The 21,279-nt window shown below is 40.6% G+C and overlaps 2 protein-coding genes across 2 annotated transcripts in view; both read left to right on the plus strand.

Annotated features, from left to right (window-relative positions):
- AP1G1 (adaptor related protein complex 1 subunit gamma 1) overlaps window positions 1-7,263 on the plus strand; it is an 85,387-nt gene extending 78,124 nt beyond the window's left edge. Inside the window, exons 22-23 of the mRNA XM_065925697.1 lie at window positions 1,571-1,669; window positions 3,075-7,263. Coding sequence (XP_065781769.1) covers window positions 1,571-1,669; window positions 3,075-3,176 — 201 coding nt within the window. The 3' untranslated portion in view covers window positions 3,177-7,263. The remainder of the gene's footprint in view (window positions 1-1,570; window positions 1,670-3,074) is intronic.
- Window positions 7,264-11,090: 3,827 nt separating this feature from the next.
- The window catches only part of PHLPP2 (PH domain and leucine rich repeat protein phosphatase 2), a 59,327-nt gene continuing 49,138 nt past the window's right edge, over window positions 11,091-21,279 (plus strand). Inside the window, exons 1-2 of the mRNA XM_065925698.1 lie at window positions 11,091-11,243; window positions 17,859-18,136. Coding sequence (XP_065781770.1) covers window positions 11,145-11,243; window positions 17,859-18,136 — 377 coding nt within the window. The 5' untranslated portion in view covers window positions 11,091-11,144. The remainder of the gene's footprint in view (window positions 11,244-17,858; window positions 18,137-21,279) is intronic.

Below are 21,279 nucleotides of genomic sequence, written 5' to 3' on the forward strand. Positions count from 1 at the left end.
TTTTGTTACTTCTGAAATTGAGGTAGATTTTATTTTTTTTAAATTTTTTAATTGGAGTATAATTGCTTTATAATGCTTTGTTAGTTTCTGCTGTATAACAACGTGAATTGGCTATAAGTATACATATATCCCCTCTGTCTTGAACTTCCCTCTCACCCTCCCCTCACTCCACCCATCTGGGTCATCACAGAGCACCAAGCGAAACTCCCTGTGCTATTCAGCAGCTTGCCACTAGCTATCTGCTTTATATATGGTAGTGTATATATGTCAGTACTACTCTCTCAATCCTTCCCACCCTCTTCTTGCCTCCCTGAGTCCACAGATTTGTTCTCTACATTGGTATCGCCATTCCTGCCCTGCAAATAGTTTTCATCACTATGCGGTATATTTTAAATGATGCTCTTGTCATAGTTTCATTGGCAGCCTTTCTTTCAGTGGTGTATAAAATAATGGTGTGGATTATAGTCGATGGCATCTAATATTAATTAATTAAAAGTAAACAAACAAATGGTAGTTTATGTAATTCTTGACAGTAAACTTGTAAGTCCCATTGTAGGTATACCATGGGCCTTCCTCCCTTCTTTCTTTCCTCCCTCCCACCCTTTCTTTCCTCTTTGCCCTTCTCGCTTTTCTCTCCCTCCATTCCCTTCTTCCTCTGCCCCTCTTCTTTCTCTTTCTCTCTCATTCTCCTTTACAATATTTTAGTAGACTAAACTTTAGGAAATTAAAAAAAAATCCTAGTCTATAAAATAGCGACAGATATATATATATATCGACATATATACTTTACTGGGCTAACTATGACTTAACTATCTTGCTCATAGCACTTTTATCTCTCTTCCCTGTAAACACACAAACAAATATACCAGCACTCAGCAAATTACGGTGTTTGCTTTTTCAGGTCTTTCACTGTACAGGCTAGTTCTGCACGTAATTTTTCTGCTAGGACTTGTGGTGTTTCAGTGTGGAGACCCTAAGGTGTTTCACATCCGTGTGAACCAGCTGGCTCTTTTCAGCCTCTCCTGCACCTCCGTCATGTAGGAGTGACCTCTGACACATTCCAGATTATATAGGCTTTAGAAAACAAAGTTCAAGTCCCTGACCTCAACCATCCAAATACACAAAAGCATGAAGGCTTGTTTTTGGTGACTAGTGTACTGGTTTACTATGTTTAGAATCCTTTTCATTTCTTTCTAGTTTTTTTTTAGCCACAGGCACCCGGGTTTTTTGTTTGTTTTTTCACCTACATAGTTGATCAGTTACTATTCAGTGAGGCTACTAGAACAAGATTTGTTTACCTTTTGAAAAGTGCTTGGCTAAAGTTGCTTCTACCAGAAAGGAGAAGGTAGCTCGTTGCTAGAAACCGTAGCATTTTATAAATACCATGAAGCGATAGTCCACATGCTGGGAATTGCTGATTGTCTGGAAGACAAATAGAATTTAGTAGTAGGTATATCGGTTAATTGAAGCATCATCTGGGTGTCTGACTAGACTTGTTAACATCTCTGACATAGTATTAAGTGTATTTTCTGATGAGTGCCCTTTGTCTCCCCCCCCACCCTACTCCCAGACATTCCAGCTGCAGCTTCTGTCTCCTAGCAGCAGCATTGTCCCAGCATTTAACACGGGGACCATCACACAGGTCATTAAAGTTCTGAACCCACAGAAGGTGAGTACCACATTCAAAGACAGTATCTGAGCAAGACATAAGCGTTTCCCTAAAATAAAATTTACTGTTTCTCTTAAGTTTTTTTTTTTTTTTTTCACTCATAGCAGAAAAGATATCTATTAAAATGTCTGGTCTTAACCTCCTTGTTCTTTTGTAGACAATAAGTGAAGCCTGGACACATGAAATGGTTTAATGGCATCTTATTAAAATACACATTTAAATATTTCTCTATTGAGAGGCTTAAAGGTCTAGTTTTTTGCATGGTGAGGGTGGTAAGCTTACACATTTTAGTCTTTATAGTTTGTATATATGTCTTTAGTAGTTGTCTGGAGTTCAGAGCATTGGTTAAACCAGATACTCACATTTACTCTGGTAATTATTAAGTATGCACAGCAGAAGCAGAGACATTTTTAATGAGGCAGCCAAATGAAAAACAACGTCAAACACCTGAAAGTAAGCAATATTTTATTACATCTTCTCAGAGAAGTGTATCGACTCCACTTATTGATCAGTTGACCCGGTCTCAGCAGTTTTTGAAAATGGCTCCGAGGATTTCTAGAGACTTCTGAGAGATCTCTAGTAGTGTCTCATAAATACCAGTATGATTTCCTCCTCTTAAAACACCTTGGTTCACCTCTGCTGTCCACTGTATTTTGATTGTCTGCCCAAAGCATAAGTACAAATTCTTGTGATGATCTGATACAAAGAGTAAAAGTTTTCTTAGTGTATTAATGTTTGAAGTCTGCCTTATAAAGCAAACAGCACGTATAATTGAATTCTCTTAAAATATACCTGTTATCATAGGTTAACTTTTTTTTTCTTTTATGCCTTGAGAACAAAACAAGTTGATATTCACATTTACTGTCAGTTTTACAGACAAAACATCCAGTGTATCTGAATGTAGAGTATAATAGATGAGTATGTTTACCTCATTTTTCTAGAAAATTGGATACAAGGGTTGAATCCTTGTGAAAAGTTCTCAGCAAATGTTACTATGAAAATGCTCCCAAGTGGTTTGTCCCGTTAATGTGGTTCTAGGATCGAAGCCAACACTGCATTCTGGAGATCGTGTTCTCTACTTGACTGCATGACGTTGGCCAGTAGCTGCAGTACTAGGTGTTTGTTGTTGTTTGCCTGTGTGTCATTTTTAAGAGACAATTCTGCTTCAGAATAATTTGTGTTTTCTGTGATCAGAAGTCTGTAGGACTTCTCTGGTGGTCCAGTGGTTAAGACTCCGTGCTTCTACTGCACAGAATGCGGATTCGATCCCTAGTCAGGGAACTAACATCCCACATGCCACCCAGTATGGCCAGAACAAAAGAAAAAGTCTTATTTGTAGGCTGCAGATTCTGGAGATTTTATTTCAGTGTGTGATTCTTTTTTTTTTTTTTTTTCCTCTCTTCAGCAACAGCTGCGAATGCGGATCAAGCTCACATATAATCACAAGGGCTCAGCAATGCAAGATCTAGCAGAGGTGAACAACTTTCCCCCTCAGTCCTGGCAATGAGGGTCCAGCACCATTCTCATTCTTATCCCACTCAATCAAAGGAACTCTGGGAAGGAGGTTGTGATCGCTGGCAAGTCCCCCGCAACTGTACCATGGGCATGAGGAACTGAAGAGAACTGTTGAGGAGGATTTTTCCTAAAGTTATTGCTGACCTTGAAGCATTGTTAAAGACTAATCTCCTCTCCTCCACTGTTGAGGCCGGCTGCTTCTGGAGACTACTTTGCACTCTTCCTCCTCTCCTCCAGTTTCCGCACTTCTCCATCCCTCCTACATTTACAGCCAGAATCAACATTCCCTGGGCCCCCCGAGGAAATAAGCAGCTGGTCTGGAGGAGAGGACTGGAATCCATGACAAGAAAACACTCACTCTGTCTCTGCAGCAAAGAGTTGCCCCTTCTTTCTGCCATGTTTCTCTGTGGACTGGGCAAGGTGGGGTACTTACTCCTCACTAGCAGGGTTACCATCTTCAGGCGCTTCTTACATCTGGCATTCAGAATGGAAATGTAACAGTGGACATGAGGGAGCCATGCCTTTTTCTGCCGGTTCCCCCGATGCTTGAAAGAGGCATTAGGCTCCTGGTAGCCTTTTCTGTGCATTGCTGTATATATACACAGACACACACATGTACATGTATGTTTGTTATCAAGGACTGGTCAGACCTGGAGAGGTTATTTGTAAACACTGGACAGATGCAGTTAAGAAGAGCTTGTGTTGAGATTTGGCATGAAGGTTATGGTGCTCTATTTGTAATAGAAACTTCCAAGGCTCTTCCAGCTCCCCTTTCTCTCCATTCTTTTAGCTGTAGTCATGAGTTCTCTCCATGATTTTCGAAACTGATTCCCCTTAAAGTGCAAAGTGGACAACTTCTAAAAGATACATTAATAGTTATTAATGCCCCTGTTTCCACCACAAATTTTAAAGTTTCTCCTAAACCCATAACTTGCCTGATGAACTATGGTAAATGGGTGGAAAGAGGAGTTTGCCACTTCTAAAGTACAGACTCCTCAACAAAAGCACCTTTGCCCATTTGAAGAATGAGTATCTGACTCACGCTAGAGCGTATTGGAGTCATCTTCTCCATTACTCCACACCTCCCTTTTTATTTCCTGAGCCTGGCTTGGACCTTGGCATTCCGTTTGAATTCATTCTTCTAACTGGAACATTTGTGTTGTATCTGTAACACTGGCACTGAAATAAAGACCACACGGTTAAAGAAATCTTTCCTATATTGTACTTTATGGTGTTGGAACGAAGCCTTGAAGCTTCCTTGTCCCCTCTGTCAGAGGAAGTCTCAGGGACACTGTAGGGTAGGAATATCGTTTCCTGAGTCTGAGAAGTTGGTCTTACTCTTGAGAGGCCAGTCTCATGAATATCTACATCAAAGACTTGTGATCTGGAGGTTTTTGAGCTAGTGAGAATGCCTAGTGCTTTGAGAAAGGACCTCGTGGTATCCGGTCTTAGCACTGAGTTGCTGGCATGAGGTAAGGTGACTGCCGTGGCACACGTTGAATGTACCATGTACCTTGAGGTGCACAGGCACTGTTTCTGATGTGCTAAAGAGAAGGAAAGGTCAGGCCCACCTTGCTCTTAAAACATTTTCAAATGTTACTGTATTGAGTACAGTATAAGGACTACTCTGGCTTTGATTCTAGAACTGGGTACAGATATCCATTGTTTCCTTTCCATTTCACCAAGCCTTTACTGAAAATCTTCAGTGACTTGTCAAATCTAGCTCTGTATCAGATGCTAGACTATTCCTAACATTTGACAAGCAGGAGTTGCACTAAAGGCTCCAATGGGGGAACTTTCTGGTCTTATTTTAGTATATAAGAGCAAGATTTGCTGAAACTTACTCTACCGGGTAAATGGTTGACTGAGCCAAGAAGAGAATATTATCTTGTGCATGGTTTTCAGTAAAGTAAGTGTGGACTAGTGTACGTTTCAGACAACTGCTCTGCCTGTATGATGAAAAGTAACCTTGAAAGGTTTCTTTGCAGACAGATTTCATTGGATGGGTATTTAATGCTGTGAAATGTGATAGGATTAACATAATATTGGTGGATTTCTTGAATAGAATTTGTCTAACATTCCTTTTTGTGGTTGAGGCTTTATTTTTCTCTCTCACATCTATAGTTAACCAGCTCAAGTTTCTTTAGTTGAACCAAACTGAATCTCAGAAATCTGCTGAAGATCATGCTATAAGACAGCGCTATCTGATGGGGCTGGAAAAGGGGCTCCTCTCAGAACAAAGTCTCCTTGGGTGAATGTAGTTTTGAGGTAGAGTTATTTGATCATCCATGGGTTCGTCCAGACAGAGTAAAAATCGGCCTTAACACAAAGGGTGCTGTGTAGAATATGAAATGATTCCAGAGAGTGAACCTAAGCACCATATTGAAGGACTAGCAGCCAGATGACTTGCCTAGGACACTCATGGTCGGGAAGACTGTTTCAAATGATAGGATCTTGGAAAGCTTCAGCGTGCCTTAGTTTCTAGGATCAGAATTCGTTCTCCTCTCACTTGGCCTCAATGCTAAAGGAGAGATCTTTTACTTTCTATCAATACTTGCACATTTTAGTTCGTTCTTTCCCTAGTAAAACCATCCAAGGGGGAGCAAATTTGGATAGATTTACAACTTCAGAGCCATTGTGAGGAAAGAGTGATTTCCATGGCTGTTCTAATAACTCTAGGGTGATAAGCCGTTGAGCCTACATGCACTTACTTGGATAATTTCACAAGCACTTTTACCTCATTTTTTCTTCCTCTTCCAGAGTAGTTTTTATTCTCTACGTCCTCCCTGCCCTCACAGGAATCCTAAGGGATAATTCGTCTAAGTAATCTCAAAAAATGGTAGGAAGGGTGCTCTACCCAAGAAACTTCCCCAGTGCTCCGGTGCTCTACCTTGAGGTGATTTGGACAGCCATGGAATGCTTCATGCTGTGTATAGTGATCATCTGTTCATTTTAAGGTCTTTCTCATTTAAAGAAACATTCCTCAGCATAACATTTGGGGGAGGATTCTCCCCTCTTGCTAGGTTAAAGAGTCGTTTATACCCCTTGTCTGTCCCATTGATATAAGAAAACTGTCGGCACTAATGGTTTTGAGTGTTTTCATCTATCATATAACATGCTTTCCGTGTTTATGTTCTTGTAACAGGTTGGAAATGAGGGGACACTGTTTTTGAGGCTCAACTTCATTATCTTCTGCATTGGAAAATACCGGGCTATGAGAACTAAGGGAAGGAAAATCTGAATGCATAAATTTTTTTCTAGTGAATGTATCTTATCCCCACTGTCCTAAACAGAGAGGGAGCTAGAGAGCAAAAAGTGGATATTCATGTACTCTGTGGTTGGTGGAGAGGTGGTACATGTCTGTGCTCTTGGGTTTGGGAACGGGGAAGATCACTAAAGAGACTAGCTCAGAAAGTCCTGAAGTTGAAAATACATTGACTGTCTCTCGCTCAGGAGGGTGGGGCTGCTTGTAGAACTGGAAGTGAATAACTTTTTTCAAGCAATAGCAGAGAGTGGGTCCCATCTACAGGGTTCCAGGACCTGAAACATTGAAACAGAAGAAAAGGCTGAAGCAGCTTGCAGAGTTGCTTCGCGAACTTCCACGAGGCTGATTCTGGCTTCCAGATGGAGCATTGGAGGTTTTTTCGTTGTTTTGTTTTTGGAACCTGCTGTTGCGCTTTGTGTATTTTTGTTTTTGTTTTCTTTGGGGGGCCTCATGGGAAAGAGCTTCTGAACTCTTTCCTCTGTGAACTCCCAGTGTGTCCCTGTATAGTCCCTTTTCTTTCATAATGTTGTAAGTTACATTTTCATTAAGCCCCATCACATCTTCTTTACTGTAAAAATATTAAAAGGCTGTTTCCAAGTGGGATGGCTAATGAAGTTCTAATTATTGCAGACATATTTTTGAGATGTAAAAAAAATTTAAAATTAAATGATAAGTCTTCGAGGCGAGTGAGGAATAAAATGGGTGTAAACATTTACATGGGATGCATTAGAATTCTGCTGTGTGTATTGTCTTTTGGTTGAAACAAATTATGAACAGTGACTAATAATAAAAAGTCAATACTCAATGATTTAAATTTTGCTTCCTCACTTCTTCCAAGTGGATTGGAGAAGCCTTGGATGGGTTCTTATTCCAGAGCTTTGAGCTAAGCCCACTAACCAGTTAATGTTCCTTTTCCACAGAAAACTTACCAAGAGAGGAATTTAAACAAATTAAAAAAATTTTGTTCCGTTCAGTTGCTCAGTTGTGTCTGATTCTGCAACCCTGAATTCTCCAGGCCAGAATACTAGAGTAGGTAGCCTTTCCCTTCTCCAGGAGATCTTCCCAACCCAGGGATCAAACCCAGGTCTCCCACATTGCAGGCAGATTCTTTATCAGCTGAGCCACAAGAGAAGCAACCCCGCCCCCCCCCCCAAAAAAAAAATTTGTAGTTAACAGTGAAAAATGCAGTTGGAAATTTTAACTAGTGACTGTTTTCATGCTGATATTCTCCACATGGGTGAATTCTCAAAGTAAAAATATTGAATCGTCAAGATGAAGTATGTATTTGAGGTGGTCATGGACTTTTAGCTATAAGCTTCTGTTTGTAGCTTCTTTTATCTGTGACTAGGAAGAAGAAGCCTTGACCAGCCAAAATGAATTCTGTTTCCTGATCTATTTTATACAAACTCTTCCATAGAAGTGAGAGTGGTTGAAAGTTGGGAGCTTATACATGATCTCTGACCTTGATTGAGATAGGGGGAAGAGTATGATAGTCCCCTAATTGAAAAGTAGAAGGAGGTACGCCTTAGCAATTATCTGGTTTATGCAGAAGTGCCCCTTGGTGCTGATTGATAAGTGACATTTGTATAATCTTTCCTTGTATGTGGCTTAGTTAAAATTCATATTTGTTTCTAATATTAAATTTACTTGACATTTTCATCTCTATGTAATGAGATGAAAATATAAGAACTACAATAGAAAATGTTAGCCAGCAATAGACTCCAGACATTTCCCTAACAATACAATGAAGAGTAGCAGATTTGAACTTCCATCCAAGACCAAATTAATTTTTATCACTTTTAAGTATTTTTCATGCTATTTCCTGCCCTAGTTCAGTTGTCTCTGGATTCAAAAAATACAGAAATGTTCAAAGGAAAAAACAGTCCTATAAACCTGGAGGCCAGGTTAAGTCCACCTTGTTTACTCAAAACTAAAAGAAGGAATATCTACATCTGCTCAGCCTCTGGTAGAAATGACAAAGGATTGAGGCCTGAAGATGACTTGTGATCATTGAAGGAGTGGGAACTAGCTATAAAGAAGCACATGTAGAAAGCTCTTATGACTCCTTTACCAAAATCTGATAGACATGAACTCTCCTTTCCCAAACTTCTCTTTCCATTTTGTAGTGAGGATTAGGAAGGGCTCCTAGAATAAAGTGTGTGTGTGTCCCTCCCCAACCCCTTTCAGGTGGAGAGTGTTATACATAGCTGCTTAGAGGAAGAATACAGAAAGGAGGTAGTCTAATGACTTCTCTGTCTCTTGGCTTGATTCAAACAGTGATTTTTATAATGATGAACCTGCAGTGAGGGCAGATGGATTTTTGCACAAAAAATCCCAGAGGAATTTATTTTTAGGGTTAGTCTCAGCTGTTTACCATTTCCAGAAACTGTAGTTACATAACCCTTGGCTACATAATGCACACTGCCTTGAACTGGGGGAGAACATGAATATGTGACCCTTGAAACAGTATAAAATGTTAATGGCAATACATGATTTGAAAAGAAAACTCAGAATCAACTGGTCATCACCACTCAATTGGATTGGATCTTAAACAATGGAGACTTTTAAAGAGAGCTGTATCTTAAGTTACCCCTGCAACATCTGGGCTCGTAGCTTTTTGCTGTTCTACTTTTGAAAGAGGTACTACTGTTGCTGCTGAAGAAGTAGTAAATACATAACTCAGCATATACTTGTATCCTGAATTGATGCTTTAGCCCACTATTCCATTAATCATAACAACAGCAAACCCATCATCTAACCGCTGCTGTTTCTCAGCATGACTTCTAATGTTGGTGGTCCTGGAACAAGATAACTTCACCTTCAGGTGATAAACTAATAAAGACCTTCTGCTTGTGAAATGTGGGAAAGGTAATGTGTAATACCTCAAGAAATGGGCTTTTAGAAACACTAGACTACAACCATACCACCCTGAACGCACCTGATCTCGTCTGATCTCGGAAGCTAAGCAGGGTCGGGCCTGGTTAGTATTTGGATGGGAGAAACACTCTGAGCTGCATTTTCATTCTTTCCTCTGCCTCTTTGCCCTTGGTCAAGTCCACTTCTCTCCTCATATTGGTGCCTATCCCTTACATACAAGTGTCCTTGCTGAAACAATTTACTCAGTAAGCACTGAAATGGGAATCCCAATAACTTTGAGTAGCTTTCTCAAAGGTAATTTCAGGATAGAAGGAAAACTCAGGAGGCAGACAACATAAAAGCTTTTTTTCACTTTATGCCAGACTGACAGAGACATCATTTTAAATTCACTAAAATGAAACAAATGAAGATAACTGGAGATTGGAATTTTGGTGTATAAAATTGTGAAGGGAGAGTAGTGACCAAACTTCCACAGAAGAAATAATTTGTACAGAGTCAGAATCTTTGAGTCAAATTTATAAATGGACCAATCTCCTAGAAGAGAGGGGAACAGTTTGCAGTGTTAGACCTCAAACTCTCTTGTACTAAACCTGTAATTAAAATATTCTTAACATACAGTTGGTCTGGGCTAGGTAAGCTGAAGGAGTGGATTATTGGTGATACCATTTATACCAATCATTCAAAGTGTAAGAAACTTTTTTTCTGCTTCATTCCTTAGCAGTTGCTTGACGATTCAGACCTGTGTAGGAGGGGAAGACCTAAAAATTCAGAGGTCTAGAAGGTTTCCTAGGAAAATATAGAGCAGAATTAAGAATAGGACTCTGAGGTATTGAGTGTATCTTCAATTTGAAAATTCAGAATAATAGTGACTGCTATGAATCACTACTATGCGTCAAGCACTTTGTATGCATTTGCAAAATCTTCAGACTTGACTACTAGACAGACAATTTTCTATTTCACAGCTAAGAACCAAAGGCTTAGATCAAATAACTTGCACAAGGGTACAGAGCTAATGAGAGGTAGACCTGAAATTTGGAATCAGGCGCTCTGATTTGGCTCACTGGCCAGCCACAAAACTATCACTGCAGCAACTAAAAGAAAATAAAAAATTTCTGAATTAGAATTGCAAATAAACTAGCTTAGAGACCAGACCACATTACTGCTTGAAGCAGAGAACAATATTCTGAAAATTCTACTACATGAAGAGAAAGGGAATTCAAATGTGGCTGGGAGGTGAGATGACAGTTTTGTACACGAGGTGAGGTCGAATTTTCTGAGGAAGGCTGTGACCATCTACAACAAAGAAGAGAAAGGGCCTTGCTAAAGTGGGTATTCTCAACAATTCGTTCAATGGCTTTGCACCTGTGAGGGTGACGGGCCAGTTTTGGAGTAGAGAGGAAACGTCTGGGAGAGGTTAAGTTGCGAAAGCCACCTTCTGCAGAAGGCAGCATCCTCCCGTCTCTGTTGACAGGTGCAAACCTCCCCTGCCCCTTGCCCAGCCCTTACTTAGGAGTCGCTCAGAAAATAACTCTACTTGCGCCTCAGTCCTCCAAACCGAGGGCAGCTGATAGTAAAGGCCTAGCCCTGCGGCGGCGCCGGGCTCCGCCCGTGAAGTCCCCGGCCGACTGCCGGCAGCTTGCGTCCCTTAGCGCCCGAGACGCACCCAGCCCGCAGCTACGCAGGCCAGGGCGGGGTGGGCCTCTGGGCGGGGCCAGAGGGCTGCGGGGGGCGGGGCTGCTGGGTCTTCGCGCGCGCCGCCGAGGCTCCGCGCGGTGTCGCGCCGGCCGGGCGTCCCTGTTCAGCCCCCGCTAGCCGCCGATGGGGGAGGTGGAGCCGGGACCCGCGGGCCCGCTTGAGCCCCCGGAGCCTCCTGAAGCGCCCCCGAGCCGTCGGCCGGGCGGGATTCGGGTCCTGAAGGTGAGGTGCTCGGGCGGGCTGGGGAGGGAGAGAGAGCAGGGGGAGGCCATCCCTGCCCCGCGAGGTGGCTGAGGTAGCGGACAATCCCCGCCTCGCGTCGGTCAGTCAGCCTCGCGGCTCGGTCGCCCCCAAACCCGGCTGGAGGGGCCGCTGCAGCCGCTGAGGCCTCTGGGCCGGGCCCCCGCCGAGGCCGCGGTCGCGGCCGCCTCCGTCCCCACCGCTGCCCATCCCTGGCCGCGCGCCACCCGCCTCACAGGCCCACGCCTTGGGTCTGGCGTCCACTCGGCCGCCGCCGCCCACTCGGCTCCTTCAGGACCAGGGGGCCCGCCTGTGCTTCCACTGGCCGCGCTCGCGGCCCCGGGGCCGGCGTCTCCTGGCCCGAGAGCGGAGCTGGAAGTACGCAGGGCTTTCTCCCCGGACACCTGAAGACATCACCCCAGCGGGAGGATGGCGGCGGTGATTGGCCGGGCGCTGCGGTGTTCGGGGCTGCGCCGGCTGGCGCGGCAGCCTCTGCCCTCGGAGCTTCCCACCGAAGTTAAGACCTACTCCCCGCACCAGAGCGCCGGCCTGGGAGCTCGACCTGCCCCGCCTGCTGAGAGAATCCCCGGCGCAGCTTAATCTCGGGGAAGCTCTGGGCGTGTTGCAGGAGGGAGGAGGGGTTGGACAAAAGGGGGGCATTCCTGCTGGCGGGAGCGGGGCTGACAATCCAGGGAGAAGGTGATGGGGGAGCAGTTATGCAACAGGCAGCTAACGGGGCTTTTTGGCAGAAATTGGAATTAGGGGGAGTAGGAGGAAATGAAGGCAGATGCCGGCAAGGGGTGGGGGGGGGGATGGAGTCTTCAAGGTGATGACGAGAAGTTAAAATGCACAAGGAATATAGGGTGGGGTGGGGACAGTGAAGGTGGTTAGAAGGAGAGATTGTGGAAGATTCACTGGAGGGAGTTTTAGCCTTCGAAATATCTAGTTGGAGAGAAATTTTTCCGTAGGTCAAATATGTAAACTAGGGGTCCTGGAGAAGGAATGGAATTCCTTCTAAAGTTCTGGAAGAGGAATCAGCAGGATTTAAAACTTGCCAGAGAAAAGGAAGAGAGCAAAGAAAATTTAGATTTGGCGTGTTTCGAAAATACTTTGCAAGACAATGAAAATACATCATGTTGAAAAATTTATTAAGTAATGGTTGTTGGGATTGAGAGTGCGCACCATATACTCGCTACTAAGGATATTCGTAGGACATCACAAAGATGGCAACACTGAAAAAAATAGTAGATTTGAAACATCTGGTGAATCCACGAAACGACATAAATTAGAACTCTGTAAAATAAAAAAGTTTTTCTGCTACTACCTTCCAATCTTAATACAGCAACTTGAAATAACTTTTCATAGTTAACTTCCACTTCCTCATAGACCTTTTACATATTTATTGTAAACTATTTAATCATGTTTTAAATTTAATTACTCAAAGGCTTTTGGATATGTACTTAAAACTGTAAGGTCACAAAAACGTAAATTGTGAATGAACTTTAAAAAAATTCTGTTGCCTGGCTTATCAGGAAAGGGCAAGTCTGAGAGATAGGTAAATGCCCTCTGGCCTTGAAGGTAAACAGCCTTTGCTATTTTTACAGCAACTATTTTTCCATAGGGAATGAGATGTGGGAGGGAAGGAATTGAGAAATAAGGATCTTTATTGAAGATTCCCACCATCCCACAGATCCAGGAAGTGGTCCAAACTACTACTGGGGTTCCAATCTGGAGGCCATTAGAACGATTCCAGAAATTGATATTTATTCTAGTGCTGATCTGGTGATATGGGAGGCTAACAGTGTCTTAAGACCTTTGCATCTTTGCAAATAAACGGGATCGACTGAAGAATAGGTGCTGTGTGTTTTTTTACAAACAAAAGTTGACTTCAGTAGCTGAGTGGCTGAATTTTGTGCTAGGTGAAATGGGAAAGGAATATATAAGTAGAAGACTCAGAATCTGTCGTCTCCTACATACTCTTCTCCAAAAACCCTTTGAAAAAGACTTATCATTCTTTTTTCTAACTCTTCTGTTGCTGTTCAGTCACTAAGTCTTGTCCAACTCTTTGCGACCCCATGGACTGTAGCGCCCTAGGTTCCTCTGTCTTTCACTGTCTTCTGGAGTTTGCTCAAATTTATGTCCATTGAATCAGTGATGCCGTCTAATGATCTCCTCCTCTGCTGCCCCCTTCTCTAATACTTAATATCAAATCATGAACATCAATTATAGCTAAGCTGGTGTAACTTAGCCAGGTTAGATCTAGGGCTTCCCGGGTGGCTCAGCGGTAGAGATTTTGCCTGCGATACAGGATGCAGGAGACAAAGATCCCCTGGAGGAGGACACAGCAACCCACTCTGGTATTCTTGCCAGAAAATCTCATGGACAGAGGAGCCTGGCACACTGTGATCCATGGAGTCACAAAGAGTAGGACACAACTGAAGTGACTAAGCATGCACACACCACTGTATGAAGTATTGGAAAATTTGATTCAGAATTTGGATTCAGAATCTTATTTAACAAATTGCTATTTAGAATATAGTCCTTTATAACTGTAGTTGGAATATAAGTATGATATTTTAATATTGTTTAAGATTATCAGGAGTATCCTTGAAGCAAAAATTTCCAGATGTTTGCTATAGTTTGGCTTTTTTTTTTACTCAGTTCAGTCACTCAATCATGTCCAACTCTTTTTTTTTTTTTTTTTACTGAGTCTGTATAATAAATGAAGTTATAGTTCATCAAGTCAGTGACTGCTGTGAGACCTGTTTTTTCAATAGTAGTTTCAAGTTTTATCAAAATGATGTGCACATGTGGTTTTTAAAATCAGTCACTACCAAAAAGATTTTAATGAACTGAAATATTCTTCCTCTCTTTATTTCTTACATCATTTCAAGATATTCCTTAGCATGTGTATTCCGAGATGAGCCCATATCATTCTGAAGTTTTGAATGTGGGAACAATCTCTTACTTTAGGATATTTCACAGTTTAGAACTCATTGAGTATGGAGCGTTACTTCAGTAGACCCTGTTCTACCATGCATTTCTTAGAGTTAATTGTGTGTGAGCGTGTAATAGTTTATCACCTTTGAACTAATCAGAGCCAGCCCTCAATGTTGTCTTCATTTTTTAGAGGGTGCAAAGTGTAAAACTGAAGTAAGTACTTAGTTCATTGCTTACTCTGAAGATTTTTACTGTCTAGAAATATCTTTAAATCTTAAATGTGCTCTTAATATACTTGTTTGATGGGAGGATGACTATGGTTGTGTTCCCTTTTAGAGAAGCTTGTCAGTAGTTCTTATATAAGAAGAGTAAGTGAGGAAATAAAAGTATTTTCAATCTAGCAATTCCAGTGGAATAGTGATTAAAAAAGCTGCAAGCATCTTAGAGGAGAGTACTGACCTTTTCAATACTTCTTGATGGTTTAGGTAGTGGGGAAGGAAGCACTGGGTAATTCACCAGTGACTAATGATAGCTAAGGGCTTCCCCGATGACTCAGTGGTAAAGAATCCGCCTACAGTGCAAGAGACTCAGGTTCAATCCCTGGGTTAGGAAGATTCCCTTGAGGAGGAGATGGCAATCTATTCCAGTATTCTTTCCAGTATCCTTGCCTGGGAAATCCCTTGGACAGAGGAGCCTGGTGGGTTACAGTCCATGGGGTTGCAAAAGAATCGGACGTGACTTAGCGACTAAACAATAATTATAGCTAACCATTTAATCTAGATTTTTCCCAGAAGGCTGTGCCTTGGTATCTAGGCCTTTGAATGCCCATGGAACAGGTTTAAGAGAATGATATCTACTGAAGTTCTATCTCAGCAGTTTATTTTCATAGGTTGGAATATGTCATATAAAAGGAGATACATTCTTTGACCAACAACACATGTGTTTCAAGAGCGTAACTTTCTTAAAGAATTTATGTATAGTCTTTTAAGGGAAATAGATATTCACATTAAAAAATGACTGTTAAACATTCTCACCGAAGAAGAATCATGGGTGACTTAGGGTAATACCTCCTGGGGTCTGCCTTGACTTTTCTAAGATTGAGAAGGTTAGTGGGATATTGTTTGACCTTAAGTTTTTTTAAGGATTCTTTCTGATAGATTTGTGGAGTAGTGTCCATGGCCCTCTCAATAGAAGTGAGCAGACTTTCTCTCCACTGAAAATGCAGGGGTTTTTTGTGTAAATGTAGCTGTACCATATGGAACACTGTTTTCAGAGGATCAGTTGATCTTTCCCAAAGAATAAAAAATAGGAAATACTTAAATCAGTTGGTTAATTATGCACTGGCTAAGATTATTTAGTCATGCAGATATGATGGTCCCTGTGTTTATAAGTGCTTGAAAGCCCTTTGTTAATTGTGATATGTTCAGCTTTGAGAAAATGCTCTTGATGAGAATAAAGAGACCTAGTTCCCGCTTGTAGCAGGGCTTTACTCTATTTATCTAAAGTTAGTATCAGTAATAATCCTCATGGTTTTGGTTAGCCATACCACAATCCCTCAGATCTATAAAATGATCAATTTACCTGTTATCCTAAACTTAAGCAATGAAGCCACTCTCATTTCTTATTTTTCTTTCTCTCCACATGGGGAATACGTTCTTTTTCTTCCCCTTTCTTTATCATCTTCAGAGATTGAATTTTAGATGTTACTGCTACACTAAGTCACTACAGTCGTGTCTGACTCTGTGTGACCCCATAGACAGCAGCCCAGCAGGCTCCCCCGTCCCTGGGATTCTCCAGGCAAGAATACTGGAGTGGGTTGCCATTTCCTTCTCCAGCGCATGAAAGTGAAAAGTGAAAGTGAAGTTGCTCAGTCGTGTCCGACTCTTAGCGACCCCATGGACTGCAGCCCACCAGGCTCCTCCGTCCATGGGATTTTTCCAGGCAAGAGTACTGGAGTGGGGTGCCATTGCCTTCTCCGTTAGGTGCTACAGTTATCTTCAAATATTTAATGTCAGTAAGTACAAGAATAATATCAGCTTTATTATAGATATTTCTGTTTTCCAGTGAGGAATATTAGCAAAAGTATTTGCTTTGTGGCTGATACAAAGAAAATATTATAAGGTTTCCTATTAAAAAATGGAGATTTTTCCCCCCCAGGTTTATTCATCTTCTTGCCAGAGCTAGTCAGGCTTCAGTAGGGACTGGGGATAAATTTCTGTGATATCAGCTGAGTTCTGCATGCCTCTCTCTGTCACCTAGGCTCTGAGGCACTATAATAGGTTCTCAGTGTATAACAGAGGAGAAAATACCAAATAAATAATTAAAAACACATGGTGATTTACATTGCAGTGGAAGTGTGTAGGAGAGAGTAATTAATTCTTTCTAGATAGAAGGAGAAAATGGGAATGAGAGACATGGAAAACTCCGTAGAGAGGGTGACATTTGAGTAATTTTGAGGAATAACTACTCAGGTGGACAAGATGGAGGAGAACTTTTCAGATAAGTCATGGAATTGTGAAATAATTGGTGTTTTGAGGGAGTTGGATATGACTGAAACAGAGTGAAATGCAGTGGGGAGTGGAACAGGAGAGGTGCACAGTGTAACTATTTGTGGAAATTGGTTTTTTTATTAAAGGGAATAGAAATGGCCCATTATAAAAATAGAGCAGGTAAATATTGATCTTTAGAGACTTTTATGTTGCTGTAGCAGTTGTTTTTGCTTTGAGATGATGTGATTTTACAATGTATATGCATACCTAAGTTTTCAAATGCAACAGGAATTTTTTTTTTTTTTGAAACATGAGAATGGAAAGAATATTTGTGCAGCATTGTGTTGATTCTGTACCTGCTTATTTGGGGTATAAGATGTATATCTCCATCTGAAAACTTCAGATGGAGACATACAAAAATGTTTATTGCAGCATTGTTTTTCACTGTTTCCAACAGTGAAAAATTAGAAACAAACTAAATGCCTTTAGCAGGAGAAGGGATAAATTTTGGTGTGTTCATACAGTGGAATGGTATCCAAAAGAATGAACTGGGTGTAATATCACAGATATATTTCTAAAGCAGTGTTGAATCAAGGGGAAAAATGACAGGGTGAAACATACGTATGTCAGGTTTTAGATACAGTTTTAAATTATGTAAAACAATATTAGAGTTTGTAGACGTATACATATAGGGCAAATGTAAAAAAATGCATGGAATGATAAACACTAAGTATAGTGGAGTGTTTGTTTCTGGGGAGGGAGGAGGGAAATGGGGTTTTAGGTAGTGGGTGACTTTAGCTATATATGTAAGGTTGTATCGTATATATGTTCTTTAGTATAATGATCTGAACTAAATCTGGCAAAATATAAAAAAGTTTGTGAAAGTTAGGTAGTAGGCCTACTACTGTTGTTCTTGACATTTTTCTGAAAACATAAAGAAAAAAAGGGTCAGAAGATGATGGACAGAGACATGAACAGCTGCCAGTAAAGAGAATAAAATTTTCTAGTTTAGGGATGGGCGTGGCAGGTGCAGAAGGCTCCATGAGAGGAAGTGGTACCCAGCCGAGTATTGGTGAATAAGGAGTGGAAAGGTGGGGTGAGGACCAAATATGTCTAACTCAGTTGGACTGTTGGGCTAACGATTTCTTTTCCATGACTTTTTTTTTAGAGAAATATGAAGCGCAATGGGAGCAGAAATTGCTTGAATAGGAGAAGTAGGTTCGGTTCTCGGGAGAGAGACTGGCTGAGAGAAGATGTGAAGAGAGGCTGTGTTTACCTGTATGGAGCGGACACGAGCACTGCCACGACCACCACTGCTTCCTCTGCTGCCTCCTCCTCCTCCGACCTACATCTTGTCCTTTGCACAGTAGAGACACCAGCATCAGAAATTTGTGCTGGAGAGGGAAGGGAAAGTCTTTATTTGCAGCTTCATGGAGACCTGGTCAGGTGAGGTCAGAGTTTTACCATTAATTCTACTGCAGTATAAGTCATGTGTGTTTCTGCTTGGAAGTGGGCTTTAGGATTTTATTCATGCTGGAGCTGATGATGGTTATAGTCGCAAGACTTGAAAACAGGCTTGTTCTGAGAATGCTGACGTTAGAATCCTTGAATTTAAAAAGTATTAGAGGAGGAAAATTTGATAGTTACTTTATTTGGGTTACATCATAGGTTGAATATCTAAATTAACAATAAATAATTTTTTAAGTTTTATTTTCTTTTTAAAAAATTGTTTATTTTTATTACTTTTGACTGTGCTGGATCTTCATCGCTGTGCACAGGCTTGCTCTGGTTGTGGCGAGCCAGGGCCACTGTGTAGTTATGGCGCACGGGCTTCTCTCTGCAGTGGCTTTTCTTGTCGTGGATCATGGGCTCTATGGCACGTGGCCTCAGTAGTTGTGGTGCATGGGCTTCGTTGCTCCGCAGCGTGTGGGATCTTCCCAGATCAGGCATAGAACCTGTGTTGCCTATGTTGCAAGACAGATTCTTACACTGAACCACCGGGGAGGCCTTGAAGTATTATTTTTTTAAGTGATACAGGTAAATAGAATGAAATAAAAAGGTATAAAAGGAAATAAAGAATGACAAGTACCTATGCTCATGCATGAGTATGTGTCACTATTTGTATATAAATTTTTAAAACTGTTGGTGCTATCTGCAGCACCTTGTCAGCTTACTTAGATACCTTTCCATATTAATATTTTATAATTTTCATTTATTTAATGGCTATATAGTATTCCATTCCACAAGTCTACCATAAATTTAACCAGTCTCCTATTAGTGAGCATGTAGGTTGTTAGCAGTTTTTTTTACTACAAGCACTGTTGCAGTGAATATCCTTGTACCTATGATATTTCTCCCATGTGGAAGTCATCTTAGGAATGGAGTTGCTGTCTCAAAGGATATATGCATTTTTTATTTTGATAAATATTGTCAAATTCCTCTTCATAGAAGTTATGCTTTGATGACTAATGTAAAAGTATACCCATTTCCCCCTTACTTTCTCCAGAACACGTTAGTGTTAAATTTTACATGCTTTGATAGCCTCACACATGAACACATACTTGATTGTGAATAGAAATGATTGTCAACAGTTTTTAGAGAATTGTAAATTCAGCATTCCAAGGACAAGTCTTTTTTCAAGCTTAAAAATGTAGATGTTTGGAAATCTTATAGGAATTTTGTTATTTTAATTTTCATTTATGTGATAGAGTGAGGTTGAACATATTTTGAAAAGTTTAAAAGACATTTCTGTTTTCCTTAAAATCTTATATAAATGCAAAGAAACAAAGTAGTCTCACAGTAGTCTTCTACTGTGCGTGTGAACTCTTTGATTCAGCTTAAAAAACAGAACAAAACAAAACTATTAGCTCTTTGAGTTAGACCTCAGGTAAGAGCTCCTTAAGTGCCTTTCTAACCTCCCCTTTCTCAGTAATAAGTAAATGTCTCCAAATAGAATTTCAAAACTGTGGATTCAATACTGTTGAAAGTGAGAAAGGAGGCTCCCACTTCCACCTAAAAAATGTGGTAATAATAGTAACACATTTAGCTGAGCTAAAAATTGATAGCATTTTAAAAGTCTAAACTGAGGTTTATTATGTGTTCCTTTTAGAAATTGGACTTATTCCTGAAAAAGTAGATTAGCACTTGAATGTTTTTCTTGTTCACCAGTTAACTACATTTCCTAAATCCATTTGTAAAACGAAAGGATCAGATTGGGTGATCCTTAGGCTTTTCTAAATCTTAACACTGATTCCGATCTAATTTTATCAGGTGGAAAGCCTTGACCTACATTATAGCTGGTAGTGACTGATGGGAGTTCAAGTATTTAAACCTTAGACTTACTCATCTGTATTCCACTGTGTATGTATACAGAGATATTAGAAAAGTGGAGAAAAGCCCACCAGAATTGGCTTGCTACTACTAAGTGTATTGTTAGTTGAGTCCAAATGCAATACAATTTACTTTTGTGAACCTAAACTGTTCTTAAAATGGAGAGTGTAGCTTTGATAATTTTGTAATGAAATAGCTCTTTGGAAACAAAACAATGAATTGATTACAAAATAATGAAAACACTATTGAACTGTGGTTTGAAGATAGGAATATTTTTCCTTTTTCTAAAATAAAAAAAAATTTTAATGTCCTATACAATTTTTAAAGGTTGTACTCCATTTACAGTTATTACAAAATATTAGCTGTATTTCCTGTGTTGTACAATACATCCTTATAGCACGTCTTATACCCAATAGTTTGTACCTCCTACTCTCCCACCCCTATATTGCCCTGCCAAACCTCCCCCTACCCCCTCCCAGGTAACCACTAGTTTGTTCTCTGTATCTATGAGTCTGCTTTTTTATTACATTCACTATTTTTGTTGTGTTTTTTTAGATTCCATGTATAAGTGGTATCATACAGTATTTGAGATATGAATGTATTTTCTTTGCTGGAGTAGGAGATAAAGAAGTCTCAGCTAGCCAAAGAAACAATGATAATGATGATGATAGATTTTAACTAACATTAAGTGCTTTCTTTTGCTAGTTAGCAGGCTTACTGCTTTATGCATTTTTTTCTCCTTAACTCCTCACAGTAACTGTAAGAGTGGTAGGATTATTCCTTCTCAGTGAGGGAATTTGAGGCTTTTTGAGAGGTCTGGTAGTGTGTTCAAGGTCAGGCACTATCTCTTCTTTAATAAGTTTTTTGCTGTTTATTGAAGTGTAGTTTATGATCACTGTAGAGATTTTGGAAAAAAATTAAAAAATGTACAGAGAAATAATAATTTCCAATGCTTAGACTTTTAGTAGATTATCTCATTTAATCCTCATGACAATTTTGTGAGGTAAATACTCTCCCCATTTTATAGATGAGGAAAATGAGTCTTAAAAGGGTTAATCATTTCATCTAGAATCACTCAGCTGGTAAGTGAGACCTGGAATTTGAACTCTAGATTCTGACACTAGCTTCCATATATTGCCTTCCCCTTCCCTCAACACCCTGACATTTTTTTCCAGATCTTTTTCGAAATGAGTAGGTGTGTCTAATTTTTAAAAATTACATAGTTGGACCCATACCATTTATTTATTCAGTTTTATTTA

Source organism: Muntiacus reevesi, chromosome 2 (assembly GCF_963930625.1).
Source record: "Muntiacus reevesi chromosome 2, mMunRee1.1, whole genome shotgun sequence".
In the NCBI taxonomy this organism is placed as follows: domain Eukaryota; kingdom Metazoa; phylum Chordata; class Mammalia; order Artiodactyla; family Cervidae; genus Muntiacus; species Muntiacus reevesi.